Genomic DNA, 15,289 nt, shown 5'->3' with positions numbered 1-15,289 from the left:
AGTGGTCTGTGCGCCTTCTCAAGGGAATCTCATATGTGCTGGTACTTGTTGTTTTCAGGCAAGAATCAATAGTTGATTTACAAGATATGATAAAAATCATATTAATTTATTGGTGTTTTGTCAAAGGTAGGCTTTGTTTTGTTATTGTTGCCGTAATTTTTATAATATAAATGCTGGCTTCTTTTCCCTAACCTCAAGCCAAATCAGAGCAGGTGATATAATTGATGTGGGCTCAGGGAATATCTAACTCCACTGAGTGAATTATTAGCTGACAAACTGGAAAAAATTAATCATGTTGTGGTATAAAGCAAAAATAATCTCAGTTCTTCGCTCCCCTATCTCCCACCTCGCAACCCCTGTGTCCACATCCTTATCCACACCCTCCCACTCTGACTCTGGGATTGAATTTGTCAACTATTTTGGTTAATATGATGTTAGCAAATGGGCTCCAAGCAGAGGCTGAAAAAGTGCTTGGACTGGTGGGTATGCCCTAACTCACCTGCTGGAGATGAGAAACGCGCAGAGCCAAGCCAAATCATCCCAGCCATTCCAACTCAGGCCATTCTAGACTGGCCATCAGTCAGCTTGCCCCTAGATGTGTGAGCAAACCAAGATTAGCAGAGCTACCTGCCCAGATCAGCTGAGCCTAAATGTGTCTTGTCGTTTTGTTACACTGAGATTTTGTTGGTAGTTGGGCAGCATTATTATGGAAATAGATAACTGATACACATGTCCTCCATTGTCAATTCCCTGGAATCTAAGAGCATCTGCCTAGAAGCTTGAGGAGTAATCTTTGTTTCCAGTGGGGACTGTCAGAAGAACCAAGGTCTTGTTATTTATGAAAACTTTCTTGTGGTTTGATATCATAGGAATATCTGTTATGGGAAAGAAATAAAATCTATCAAATGATAGGAGACAAAAATGAGTAAAAAAAAATTAGAATGGGGGAACCTATTATTTCTACGATCACAATTTCTTATCACTGTTTTGCTTCCATATAGCATTTTTAGCAAAACTGTTTTTTGATACTTTTCAGGTTATTACATATTTGTTTCTATCACATTTCAAGATACCAGAATGAACAATGTTTATTCTATATGAATTCTTCGGAAGTCTCATAATCTCAAAGTATCTTAAAAAGAAGACAATGGTAAAACATTTTTTATTCAATTGTTCTTTTATAGAATGAAGGAGCAGAAGTTTGTTATCACTGCAGTTAGGTTCAGTTTAGTGAAAAAAATTTTGGTGCATTCAACGTGACAGGTACTATACTGGACACTGGGAGGGACTCAGACATTGACATATAGCCTCTGCCCTTCAGCATCTTAAAGATCTGTGAGGGAGACAGATGTGAAAACAGGTCATTGCAGTATAATGTGGTAAGTGATACCACAACGATCTGCACAAGAGTTTATGGAAGCTCAGAGAAGGGTATCTGGCTTGGCCTGGAGGTTTGTGGCTGGGAGGGGCTGATGACTGAGCTGAGAGTTGGAATCAGAAGTGCTAATTAAGGCAAGGAAATTAGGAAGGATGTTTTAGGGCAGGGGAACCAGAATGAACACAGGCCTCAAAGTGTTCAGCCAAGTAGCATGATGTGCTGTGTTTAGTAGTCACTGGAGAGTGAATAATAAAATGAAAAATGGGAAGAAATGAGGTTGGGGAACCAGGGGCTAGCCTAGGAGGGCTCATACCCATCATAAAATACTTGGACAGTGATCTGAAGCCATTAAACGAGGAGCGACATGGTCAAATTTCTGTTTCCCATAGACCTCTGTGAGAACGGGATGGGCTAAAGGGCACAGAATTAGTTGAAAAGCCAATGCGGTACTCCAGGAGAGGGAGCGTAAAGGCCTGAATTAGGCCAGTGATAGGCACTACAGAGAACAGGGGCCACACTTTGGTGGCATTAGCAGGGAAAGTTAATAAGACTAGTGACCGATTTAGATGGGGGCAGGAGGTGGTAACAACGAGGAAACTAGGATGATGGCATGGATCCTCTGGGGCTCCACCCAGATCCCCGCTTTGGGGCGTTGCAGAAAGATCTGCTGCCAACCGCTCAGAGCTGCTCCTTCGCGGGGCATTCCCTCGGCTTCAGGAAACTGCCTCACATTGTCTTTCAGCGGTGGCCTGTGACCAGTGATTGGTGAGGAGGGCACAGAAAGGCCTAGCCCTCGTCTCAGTGTGAGAGAACTCTGATGGGCCGTCTTAGCCTCAGAGCCTCCGGCAGGATCTGCTGAGACCTCAGTTATAACCACCCGTGGGACAGCTGCTCCCTCTGCCTGATCCTGCCTTTCCACTTCCTTGCAAGTGTCTTACAAGCATGTCCCAAGAGTGCTCCCCAGCCAACCTTCTGCACACAATTCTCCAGCTCAGGGCCTCTTGCTAAGGCATTTAGTCTCAGACAGATGACCATCAGGGCTTTGACTCGGGCAATGGTGCCATTGGCCAAGATCTTAGCTGCAGGAGGAAATGCAGATTGGGGAGATGCAGGCAGACAGAAAAAGAGTCCAGTTTGAGCTACCTGTGGGATATCTAGATGCATATGAGGAAGTCAGTGTAGGCATCTGAAGTTCAAGGGAAATAAATATTTAGGAACCAACAGAAAGATGATAGTTAAAACCAAGAGCATGGATGTGAATATGTCAGGAGGGGAGACAGAGAAAGAACAGTGGGCCAGGACAAGCCATGGGGAACATCAAGATTTAGGGAGTGAACAGAGCAGGAGGATGTCATGAAAGAGTTTGAGAAGGAAGGATCAGAATGATGTGAGGAGGACAAGGAGGCAAATATATTGACAGCTAAGGGAGTTGAGATGATCAAGAAGAGAGTAGATGAACACAGAGGCTTCTTTGCCACCAAACTCCCTTCCAAACTATCATTCTCTTTTCTAATGCAAATCTAATTATGTCAGTCTTCTGCGGAACCTTTCCTGCTGGGACCCTCTCTCCTACCCCTGCCCTTTCTTTGCCTCACTCCTCCCTCCATAAGGGTAGTCAGGGAGACATCACACCCACAGCTCAGCTTGGTGAAACAGGGCCTAGTGGAGGCGGGAAGAGCTTCCAGGACAGGCCTGCAGGTCACGGTTGTGAAGGAAAATAAAAAATGGAGTTGGTAGTGCTAAGAGAGCTCTCTAAAACAGAGCCAGAAGGCCACTGGGGAAGTGTGACTTATGCTGGTCTCCAGCCTGGTTGGAACCTGACCTTGGACCTCTCACTGTCTAAAGCAGGCATCTAGAACATCTGCCCAACTTTCCAGAAATTTGAGATACTTATTGGACCCTTATCCCAGAATAACTGGTGACAGCTTATCCCTTAAGGACAAATATTCCCTTCCTTGCCTCAGAGTCAATTATAATTCTTGAACAATCCTGCGGCATTTGCCTTATAAGCCCTTAACTCTTTCTCTTACCCACAACAGCCTTTCTGGTTTTTACCCAAATGTGTGTGCCAAATTACAATTTTTAGGACCCCTAATAAAGCTCTTTGTCCTTTGTAGCCTCAATATCAATTATTGTTTCAACACAGTCAATTCCGTAACTGTGAGTGAATCAAGGCAAACAGGGTAACAGAAATGGGTAATAATGAGGCATTATTTTCTTTGGTTCAAATTTTCTTTAATGTTATTGTTGCACTTGTTTTCTATAGCAATTATTTCATATCAACTGGTGCTAGAATTAACCCTTTCCTTTACTCATCTCTGTTTTTTTAAGTCATCTTTTTGTTTAATTGAAGCATTTGTTTAACTGAAGTGTACAAATCCTGAGTGTACAGCTTGGTGGATTTTCATAAAGCAAATACACTCAAGTGATCACCACCCAGAGTGGGAACTAGAACATCCCAGAACGACATCCCAGAACCCCTATCACACCTCCTCTCAATCATTCTCCATCCCCTCCCCTGGTAACCACTATTTCCACTTCTATCAACATATATTAAATGTTTTAACTTTCATGTTTTAAAATTCATTAATATTGATGCATTTATCAGTCAGTTGTTTGTTTTCATTGCTATATAGTATTCCATTGTGCTGAGAAGTGAGATCCCTGCCTTGATATAGGCTTAACTGATGGTACAGGTTGCCAAGACAACCCAGTGTCAATAAAGCTGCTTCTATTCCCCAGGAAGTTCTTACCAAAGAAGATACCTTTTCAGATCAATAAAGTACTTTACTGTTTGCATCAGGAAAATTTTGCAAACCAATTTCTACAAGCAGTTTTCCTATCTGGGTTAATGACTCACTTATTGGGATGATGTTTTGCTCTTCATAAAACTCATTTCCAGACCTTTGCTGTACTATGACCAGCAACTCTAAAATTCTGTGTCACACGCACTCGGCGGCGGCCACTGCGTAGACCGGATTCAGCTCGCTCGCTCCTCGCTCCGCTTCCTCTGCAACCGTGTCTGACAAACCCAATATGGCTGAGATTGAGAAATTCGATAAGTCGAAATTGAAGAAGACAGAAACGCAAGAGAAAAATCCACTGCCTTCCAAAGAAACGATTGAACAGGAGAAGCAAGCAGGCGAGTCGTAATGAGACGTGCGCCGCCAATATGCACTGTACATTCCACAAGCATTGCCTTCTTCTTTTACTGCTTTTAGCTGTTTAGCTTTGTAAGATGCAAAGAGGTTGGATCAAGTTGAAATGACTGTGCTGCCCCTTTGCACATCAAAAATGGTGAACTACTGACAACGAAGGCCGCGCCTGCCTCTCCCATCTGCCTGTCTGGCAGGCAGGGAAGGAAAAGAACTTGCATGTTGGTGAAAGAGGAAGCTGGGTGGGTCGACAGTGAAATCTAGAGTGAAATGCAAGGTGATCCAAGGTGTCCTGCAGGCTGTAAAATGCAGTTTAATCAGAGTGCCATTTTTTTTTTTTGGTTCAAATGATTTTAATTATTGGAATGCACAGTTTTTTTAATATGCAAATAAAAAGTTTTAAAACCTGGAAAAAAAAATTCTGTGTCATGAACTTAATCCAGTCCCAACCAGTTCCCTATCTTTTTTTTTTCTTAAATTTAGGGTTTTATTTTTTTTGGAGAGGATAATCAAGTTGATTTATTTACTTTTAGAGACAGTACTAAGGATTGAACCCAAGACCCTGTGCACGCTAAGCATGACACTCTACCACTTGAGCTATACTCTCCCCTCAGTTCCCTGCCTTGAAAGACATGCCACAAACCTTGTGCATCCAGAATCCCAAACCCTAAAAATACTGTTCTCTAATTTCTCCATTTAGAGACACTACTGAGACTCTGGAAGCTTTGCTTGACCCACAGGTTTTCTGGTGGTCTTTGGGAGGAGGTTGACAAGATGAACATTTCATAATTCACTTACTATTCTTATGTTGATAGGCATTTGGGTGTTTCCAGTTTGAGACTACTATGAACAGTGCTGTTATGAACATTAGTGTATTTTGATGCACACTTCGGATTGGAATTGCTGAGTCATCAGTGGGTGTTTGTTCAATTTTATTACGTTGTATAGTTTCCAAAGTGGTTGCACTAATTTATACCCTCACCAGCAGTGTATGACAGTTTGAGTTGCCACGCACTCCCACCAATACTTAATATTGCCAGTCTTTTTAATATTAATCATTTTAGCGGGTGTGTAGTGGTAGCTCATTGTGATTTAATTTGTATTTCCTTTATGATTATCCCCTTTTCAGATGCCAATTTTTAAACTTGAAAAAACAATGACAGACTCACAAGAAATTGGGACAATGCAGAGATCCCACATATCTGTTACCCTGCTTCCTCCACCGATGATGACATCTTATATAACTCTAGTGTATTACCCTCTTTGCAAAAATATCTGTTCTTTTGCCTATTTTTCTATTGGGTTTTCTAACTTATTCTTCCTGATTTGATTACCTTAGCAGTTAAAATAGTTTATATTTGCAAATTGTATAGAAACATATGACACTACGAGAACACACTGGTAGGGTCTTTTCCAGGGCCTTGGAGGCCTTAAGGCTTAAGCTGCATTAGCTTCAGGGTAAATCTGCCTTGTATTTAAATATTATTAAAGACCCCACCTCCCCCCCCCAAAAAGAGTTAGCTTTTTTAGAATTGGGCTTTGGAATAATCCTTCTTTCTCTCAAGTGCCTGACAGAGGTCATTACATATGCTGGGGTTTCTTCTCAACTTTTCTAATAAGCTAAAGACGCTGAGCAGTCTCTGGGGTTCAGGGTGTGGCTCCGGATGCTGTGGTCTTAGTTCTATGTACAACCATACACAGGCTGTGTGCAGAATTAACTGTGTTTATTATACTACAAGGAGCAAAATGTAAGCACACTTAGACATCAAAACTTAGAAGAATGGATGGCTATTTTATGTCCATGTTTACTTTACAGAACACCATTTGCTGAGCCATTCTGACAACATGCAGCATGGCCGATCCACAGACCTTGAGCCCCGAACAGGATCTGAAGCGTGTGCTTCTCATCGGAACCACATCAAATGTGTCTAAGTAGTTTTTTATGTAGGTTTTGTTTTCTTTTGATTTTTTTTAAAGTTTAACCAAGCACTGGAGGATGTATTTGACCTAACTATTTCATTTTCTACGGTTATGCATGTATGCATATATTAATATTTTTACCCATCTATTCCATTGGAATAACAAACAGCTCCTATTTTTGACACACTGAGGTCCCCTTTCACGTGGAAATCTCAAATCATTTCATCAACTATTATTCATTAGTTTGTCTTTTCAACCTTAAATTTAACTAATGTTAATGCCTATTCTACGTCAGACACTGTTACCCAATGCTTGCACATTGCTGCCGGATCATCAGAGCTACCAGTTCCCAAGCACATAATGAAGTTACAGTTGAAACGAGTCTATTCTGGCCACTCTGGAGTGGGAGAGCCTTATTCATGTCTGTATTTATTTATATTTCACATTATTAATCTGCAGGGTACATTTATGGATTTATATAGATTTTTCTATACAAAATGAGGTTTTGTTGCCTGTATTTACATATTCCATCTAGAATTTAACTATTAAAATAATATTCTTGGAGAGGGTAGGTATAGCTCAGTGGCAGAGTGCATGCTTAGCTTGCACAAGATCCTGGGTTCAATCCCTGGTACTTTTATTTAAAAGATTTTTAAAAAATAAACCTAATTACTTCCTTCTCTAAAAAAAATTTAATTAATTACTTTAATTAAATAAAAGTGAAATAATATTATTTTTCAGAAGGGTGGGGAGGCATGCAGGTGATTAAATTAGGAACTGTTTTTTGGCAAAAGTTGGTGGAGAAGAGAGAAATTTGTGGTTTGCCCTCCAATATCTGTATCTCAATAACGTTTATATGCACACAAAGCCATTCACAGTGTTGTTTTTCTTAAAGAAGATTCAAACAATAAGGAACGAGAGCTAAAACCTAGGCTTACCTGTTTTACAAGCGTAGTCGCTGTTGTTCTCTGTGTGCTGTGAACATAGCAGTTGCATCTAAACGTCTTCTGATACCACATACTTATTTCCTTAAGCAGAGGTGTACAAAATACAGCCTTCGATCTGTAGTCTCAACAACAAGAAAAATGAACTAGAGCTAGAGGCCCAGGCGCTTGTTAACTTTAAGCCCAGTCCAGCCCTGAAAGGTTTGAGAGGCTGATCGTAGGTCATACGTGAGTTCCTCTTTCTGAGGAAAAACAGTGTCTCAAACATTTCCTGGACATGGAAAATGCTTAGAAAATATTTGATGCTTTGAGTGCAAATACTGAACCTGGAGTGCTTTCAGTGCCCTGGGGGGAGACGTGGTGCCTAGAAGGGGCCAGGAGCGGGGGCTCTGCTGATGTCGGCGAGGCCTTCAAGCTACTGCGTCCAGACAGGGCCGATTCAGGAGCGGCTGCGGCCAGGAGATGATGCTCACTTTTTCATCTGGAAAATGTTGAAGACTCATTTGAGATATAGAAATTGTGCTAACACGTGACCTTTTGGACTCCTCAGATACTGTGGACTCACGAAGCACTTTTTCCTCGATCCTTTCCTGCATCAGTCAGAAGTCAGACGATGCTTCTTTGGCACCAGAGGAAGAGGCTCAAGACACAGAGCCCTGCAGCCCACACTCCCCAGGACACAAAAACTCAGAAGCACATGTTACTGTCAACAACCACCACTATTCAGTAATATGCATATATTGTGTTCCTGGAGCTGTTCTAGTTGCTGCCAATCTCCCCTGCGCTCCTGGTGTGACTGAGAATTGCTGCATTAAAAAGAGACAGGTACTTCTTCACGTAGAATCCTGTGTTCATAAGTTGTACTGAAAAGCAGTTATTCCGAAATGTGGATACAGCTTCTCCCCACAAGGGCTTTGCTGCCCAGGACAAAAGACAGTTTTGGTTTTTTTTCCCAAGTCTATGCAAGTTTCTCTCATTTCTAGTCCCACATTCTTGACAGGAACTCTCACAACCCAAAGTCCGCATTGCCTTCAGTGGACAAAGATAACCACAGCTATTGTCGAGCACTTATTATTTCATTTAAGCAGTAGAAGAAAACTATAGGAGGGAATGCGTTTCCCATTTTGCAGACAAGGAAACTGAGGCCAGGAAAGCTCAAGCATCTTGAGCAAGTTCACAAAGTTAAATGAAAAACAGGTGCAGGATTCCCTGCTTTGTCTGAACTCAAGTCTATGGAATTTCTACTATTGCAAAAAAAAAAAAAAAGAAATCTTGATATAGAATTGACATAAATTCTGATTAAGTAACTTCCTTGAACCTTGCCCCTCCAGGCCAAGCACCTTCAATCCATCTTTTTAAGACATCTTTAGAGACACCTTCTCTACCCTGGTCACTGTCTTCTAGACCTGCTTGAGTTTGTCAAAGGTCTTACTGGGGCCAGAACAAAATGCAGTGCTCCAACTGTGTCTAAAGGGTGTAGGGAAGACTCCTGACCTCCCTTGGAAGGGACACGGTGCTGAGAAACAATAAAGGTCAAATTCAGAGCACACTGCTATGTGCATGAGGGTCCCCAGTGCACGTAGCGCTTATACCTCCATCGCTGCAGCCAGCTATGATGTTTACTCTTAGACCCTGGTCCTGTTCTTCCCATACAGGGTCTGCACTCAATACAACTCTGCTGTCTTACTTAACATGGTGCTCACCAAGCAGGTCTTCCTGCAGCCCCACTCCTGTGTGGTTCATCCAGGGGGATATGCTGGACATTAGAAGGCTCTGGTTTATATGGTGTCAGTCTGTTCTGGGCTCTGCTCATGCTGACGTCCTGCAGGAGAGAAGAGAAGAGAACAAGGCTGACAGCATTCACTCCATTGTCTTTCCAGCTCTGTCTTCTCTGATCTCCCATCATCCTCAGCTTTCTGACTTCAACTCCTTTCGCTGCCCTTACTATGCTTGTTTCTTCAACAAACAATGGAGGGGGAAGAATTAAATCTCTTTGTCGACAACATGGAAAGCATCATGAGTCTCACTGAGAAGGTGGGGATTCAGCAGAGGTGCTGTGTCCAGCACACACCCACGTTCCTGCCTCTTGCTCCACAAAGATCCAACCCATACCTCTCCTCTTCCATAGAACCTCTCCTGACTGTCCGCCACCCTCACCGCCAGCAATTTCTCCCTCTCCTAGCTTGTGTGTAAGAAGATACAAGACCCTTGAGGCCAGAGACCTTGGTCTAGAAAATTACACCCCTGCCGTACGCTCCCTCTGTTTGTTGGTGCTAACTTTATTGGAAGGCTGGGGTCTTCTGAATCATTACCCGCTGGGGTTTCACTGAGGCCATCCTGATGGTTGCCCTAACAACAAACCACCTCGGTCCTACTGGCAGAATGTGTTTTAGTACAAACAGGTAATGTTTCTTCAGGCTGTGGATAAAGTTTGATAAGTGCTCATTTATAAAAAAAGTGGTGGAAACTAAAAGGGAAGCTCAATCCCAGAGACAAGACTTTGGGACCTTATCGTGAGAGTAATGCTTTAGAAATCAGGCCACTATTATGGGATCCTGAGATCTCTGTAAAAACCAAACCAAACCAAACCAAACAAGATCTGCTTTGCTGGGTGTGGAAAAGCTTTAATAGAATTAATAATGTGGATCGCTGCTTTTTCAGAAATAAGCTGCACTCTTCTGTGAATTTTGGATTAAATATATGAATATATGGAGTCATTTTGAAGATTCTGTGCGTTAAGAGCAGTAAGAGAGAAGGGAAATCCACGTGGTCTGTGAGAGCGGGGGGGGGGGGGGTGGCTGTCACAGTGAGGGAGTCTGGCACTTGGTTTCCGCACTTTCTGTACTGGCTCTGGGACCTGAGGCAGGTCCCTCTCTGTGGTTCTGTTTTCTCAACTCTAAAATGAAGGCATTACATTTCATGACATCCACTGTCATTGCCAATGGTAAAATCTGTTGCTGAGCTCTTCTTCTTCCAAGAGAGAAGGGACTTCATTTTCGCTTCTACATGTCTTTAATTTCAGCTGAACTCATGCCTGGAAATGGTGCAATAAAAAGATAGTCCTTTCTCTTTCTTTTTCTCTCTCTCATCCATTTGTTACATACATAGAAAATGTCTGTTAGAAATGAATGCTTTCTGAGTTTAGAAAAGTGATTTTTACTATGCCTTTTCCTTACTGAATTTCTAAGAGAAGGACACCTGAAACTAAAATAAGCTTATTAAAGATAGATTGTCTCAAATTGTCCTTTTGTCTACTATTATTTTTTTTTAATCCCCTAGATGGCTTTTGATAAATAACCTTGGGAAATCATTAAAGAGATGAAACGCTCTCTCTCATTGTCCCAGATTCTCTGTATGGAGGATGACAAAGTTTTATGAAAAGGGATGTTCAGTGAACTCTGGGTACATGAATGGCTTTGAATTCATTTCCCTAGTTTCTGTTCTCTTTGAATGTATATTGTAAACAGTGGGGACACAAGAATTCTCATCAACATTATGAGCCAAAACAAATGATCAGGTTACACCTGTTTGGCTTACACTACCTTGGAAACCACTCGACTCCATTCTCCTCAGCTTAAAGCACTAGTTCCCTCCCAGGGAAACAATATAATCAACTCATGACTTTTTTAATCGCCTGAGCAACAGACTGGCTCTCTTCTTAATCTCCACGTCTGGGTCAAGAGGTAAGTTAAGCTTTCGTTCGCTTACGGTCGCACCTGTTTCTTTAACGGGGGAAGGCCATTTTTTGCTATTGGGGAGTCATTACCTCTTTCCAAGAAGCTTCTGTCAGAGAAGGTGTCCTAATTATTACAAACCTAGACATACTGCTGTGCAGTTTTGTGCCCCATCACAGGTGCCCTTTCTGGATGAGCTGCTGCTCTGAAAAGTTCTCCATTTGGAATGTGGGAGTGACGAGGGCTTTGGGAGGCCATGGCCAGGTCAGGAGCCTGGCCCAAGGACAGGGTGTGGGCTGATGTAAGTGAGGTGTTGGGGGTACAGGTCAGGACCTTTCAGTGGCCCTTTCTGTGTGGCCTGAGGACAATCTTTGCACTGTGCCTAAGAGAGAATCCTCTGAAAATGCCACTCTTTATTCATACAGGAAACTGAAATACCAGGCCAGTGGTGTGTAGGTACACATGTCAGCCTGGGTGGGCACTGCTCTACTCAGCACTGCGCATGGACCCTCAGTATTGACCATCCATGTTTTCAATGTAAAATATAAAGTTAGATCTAAAATAATTTTACATCTACAGGCTAATCCTTAGACTTCTGGCTTTTATGCAATTAAATGTATATAAGGAAAACCAAATGTCACAAAACCAATAAATTAAATGAAAATTTAGTAAAGTTTAATGGACAAAAGAGGTCACTTTGCTGAAATGAAATTGCTCCTCATTGAGAGAATGAGATTGTGACTGCAGAGCCCAGGCGATGGGCCCGCCTGTCGCACCAGGGCTGGTCCAGGCTGCTTCTTCCAGCCCTGGTCTCCGGTCCAGCCACTCGCAGCCTGGTTCATGCTGCCCTCCCCATGGCTTCACAGGGCTTTCTCTTGAGCACAACCCATGGTGTGTGGGCACTTGTAGGCCTAGCTGATTGAAGTTCTGCAACTTGGTTCCAAGGTGATTTTAAACATGATGTAAATATCAGAGGTCAACAACATTTTCTGCAAAAGTCCTGATAGAAAATATTTTAGGCTTTGAGAGCTGTTGTATCTCTGTTACAACTACTTAACTCTGCCGTTTTGGGGTGAAAGCAGCCATAGACAATAGTCAATGACTGGGCACGGCTGTGTCCCAAAAAACTTTATTTACAAAACAGCTGGTGGACTGGATTTGGCCTGAAGGCTATGTAGTTTGCCAAACCCTGGTAAATATGAGCACTAAGTCTCAGGGCACCCCTTGTCATCCAGCCTTGCTTTTATTTGTTTAAAGATCAGAAACACACACACACACACACACCAACTTCTCAAAGACTCCTGAGAATCTAACAACAGACCCTCAGAGGCCACAGATCCTGGTTTGAGAAACTCTGCTTTTGGGACTTTCCAAATAGGCTCTCTCTAAAAATGAAAGTGCCTTACATTCGAACAAGGGATTAAAGACTTCACTAGTGTCAGCGGTGAAAAGAGAGAGAGAAAACTTTTCTTTAGGGGTTAAAGATGATTTGTGATGATAATTTGTGTGCAAGGAGGACAGAGATCAGGCCCAGGGGCAGATGGAGACCAGTCCTGCAGGACGGTCCTCCTGCTGGATTTTCTGCTGATTATTAGGAGTCATGGGCAAGCTGCTTCCCTCTCTGAGTTTCAGTTTCTTCATCACCGCGTTGAGGGTCACACCACACCCAGTGCCTATGGCAGAAGATGGGGTGAGGGCCTGGTGAAATGCTGTGAGATGTTTGTAAAATGGTCCAGGGCTACCTGAGCACAGGTGCTGTTATCACTGAGATGTGAAAGAAGCTGGGGTGGAGACTTGATGGCTTTTTCAGGGCTTGTCACTTGTGGTCTGTGAGGCATTGGAAATCCATTGTCCCATTAACACAAGTTTCAAAACAGCACTTCTTGGTAATTACAGAGCAGGTCTCCAGCTTCTGGCTTCTTAGACAGTGTTTGTGGCCATCTGGAGCACACAGAGGGAACTTGCTTGCTGCTGCCTGAACCACACAAGAAGTGAAGACCCCTATTCCTTAAAAAACTGAAAACAGACTTACCCTGTGACCCAGCAATCCCACTCCTGGGCACATACCCAGAGGAAACTCTAAATCAAAAATATACATGTCCCCAGTGTTCATGGCAGCATTATTCACAATAGCCAAGACATGGAAGCAACCTAAATGTCCATCAACAGATGACTGGATAAAGAAGTTGTGGTGTATTTATACAATGGAACACTACCCAGCCATAAAAAATAATAAAATAATGCCATTTGCTGCAACATAGATAGACTTGGAGATTGTCATTCTAAGTGAAGAAAGCCAGAAAGAGAAAGAAAAATACCATATGATATCACTCATATGTGGAATCTAAAAAAAAAGGTGGGGGGAGACAAATGAACTTATATACAAAACAAAAACAGACTCACAGCATAGAAAACAAACTTACAGTTAACAGGGTGGTAAAGGAGGGTGGGGAGGGATAAACTGGGAGTTCAGGATTTGCAGATACTAACTACTATACATAAAATAAACAACAAGGTCTTACCATATAGCACAGGGAACTATATTCAGTACCTTGTAATGGCCTATAATGAAAAAGAATAGGAAAAGGAAAATATATATGTATATATATAAATGAATCACTATGCCATATACCAGAAATTAACACTTTGTAAATCAACTATACTTCAATTTAACAAAAAAAAAGCCTCCCGTGTGGGGACAAGTTACTGGCATGCCAATGGCACATCCTGCAACAAGGAAAGGACAGGCACTCTGGTTCTCAGGCCCAAAGTTTCAAAGGCCAGATGTATTGTTAGTTCATCCCGAGCTGAGTCAGAGCTAAGGGACTCATCCACATTTACCAAGCCTGGGGGAGCCTGATTTATAAAGCACCTCTCCAGGGACTGGAACTCTTGTATCGAATCTCAGGAGAACTTCCTTCAACACTTGAAGGAATCTTGGCAAGAAAATGATTACTCAGAAAGTTGCTTGATAATTTGGAGTAGTGAGAATCAAGTGACTGCAACAGACATTTGATCCAAGGTGCAGAGAAGCCAGATGCATTAGCTGTCCTTGCACCTTCCAGATGGTTACTGGGACCCATTGTTTGAACTGAAGACCTGCAAACGTCTTCACTAGATCTGGCACTAGCTTGCATGTTTGCCATAGAGGTTGTCCCAGAAAATCCAGGATCCTTGGTTGCAGAAGAGAGAGTGGTGTCCGCACGTTACAGCATTCTCTCCACGCAGAGAGCTATGTAAACTCTGAGCATGTCTATGTAGTTTCTGTTCGCCTCTCTTTCATGCAGAGCTCTGAGTGAAATCTTTACTGAGAGGTTTGGACTAGAGGTAATTTGGGGAGTCACTGCCCTGTATGTAGAGGCAAGAAAGATCAAAGAGGATTCACCACATGATTTTCCCACATGGTAACCCTCCAGACGTATATTGATTGGCTTGATTTGTAAATGTTGATTGTAGAAACAGCCTTCTTCAATTGTTATAAAAACATATACACATGAAACAGTGGTGGCTCTCTGATTTCCCAGTGCTTCTGTATTAGGTTTATTTTTTTTTCAGATTTAATTTTGTAGGCTCTTATTGTAAAAATGTGGGCAATACAGGAAATCATTAAAAATCATACAAGAATTTTTTTCACTGATACACATTATTATCAATATTATCGATATTTTGTTATGCTTCCTTGTATCCCTATTTCTACTCCCTATATAAATAGTTCTCTTTAAATATTCAGCTTATAAGGGAACCCCTATTATTCCCTTATATTCCAAATAAACTTCCTTCCACCTACATTTTTGGGGACAATTTTTCAATGTGGTAAAATACATATAACATAAAATTTCCCATTTTAATAATTTTTAAGTGTGCAATTCATTGGCACTAACTGCATTATCAGTATTGTGCAACCATTGCCATTACCTAGTTCCAAAGCTTTTTCAACCCTAGACAGAAACTCTGTAACCATTAAGCAGTAACTCCCCATTCTCCCTTCCTTCTAGTCCCTGGCATCTCTATGAACTTGCCTGTTCTAAATACTTCATGTAAGTAGAATCACACAATATTTGTCCTTTTGTGTCTGATTTATTTCAATTACTGTAATATCTTCAAGGCTCATTCATGCTGTAGCCTATATCAGGGTGACTTCATTCCTTTATAGGACTGAATACTATTCCATTGTATGTGTATACCACATTTTGTTTATCCTTTCCTCTGCTGATGTAA

At 42.0% G+C, this 15,289-nt stretch overlaps 1 protein-coding gene across 1 annotated transcript; it reads left to right on the top strand.

Moving 5' to 3' along the window:
• The first annotated feature begins 4,356 nt into the window (after positions 1–4,356).
• Positions 4,357–4,950, top strand: LOC102540567 (thymosin beta-4). The gene has a single exon (XM_072965577.1). The coding sequence runs from the start codon at positions 4,415–4,417 to the stop codon at positions 4,529–4,531; it is 117 nt and encodes a 38-aa protein (XP_072821678.1). The 5' UTR covers positions 4,357–4,414; the 3' UTR covers positions 4,532–4,950.
• The last annotated feature ends 10,339 nt before the right edge of the window (positions 4,951–15,289 follow it).

The sequence above is a fragment of the Vicugna pacos genome, chromosome 8 (assembly GCF_048564905.1).
Source record: "Vicugna pacos chromosome 8, VicPac4, whole genome shotgun sequence".
Taxonomy (NCBI): Eukaryota; Metazoa; Chordata; class Mammalia; order Artiodactyla; family Camelidae; genus Vicugna; species Vicugna pacos.
The sequence above is the reverse complement of the archived record's forward strand: the minus strand, read 5'-3'. Positions and strand labels throughout refer to the sequence as shown.

What these genes read in the sequence shown, in the direction of transcription:
- LOC102540567 (XM_072965577.1), top strand. Translation starts at nt 4,415, where the DNA reads ATGGCTGAGATTGAGAAATTCGATAAGTCGAAATTGAAGAAGACAGAA.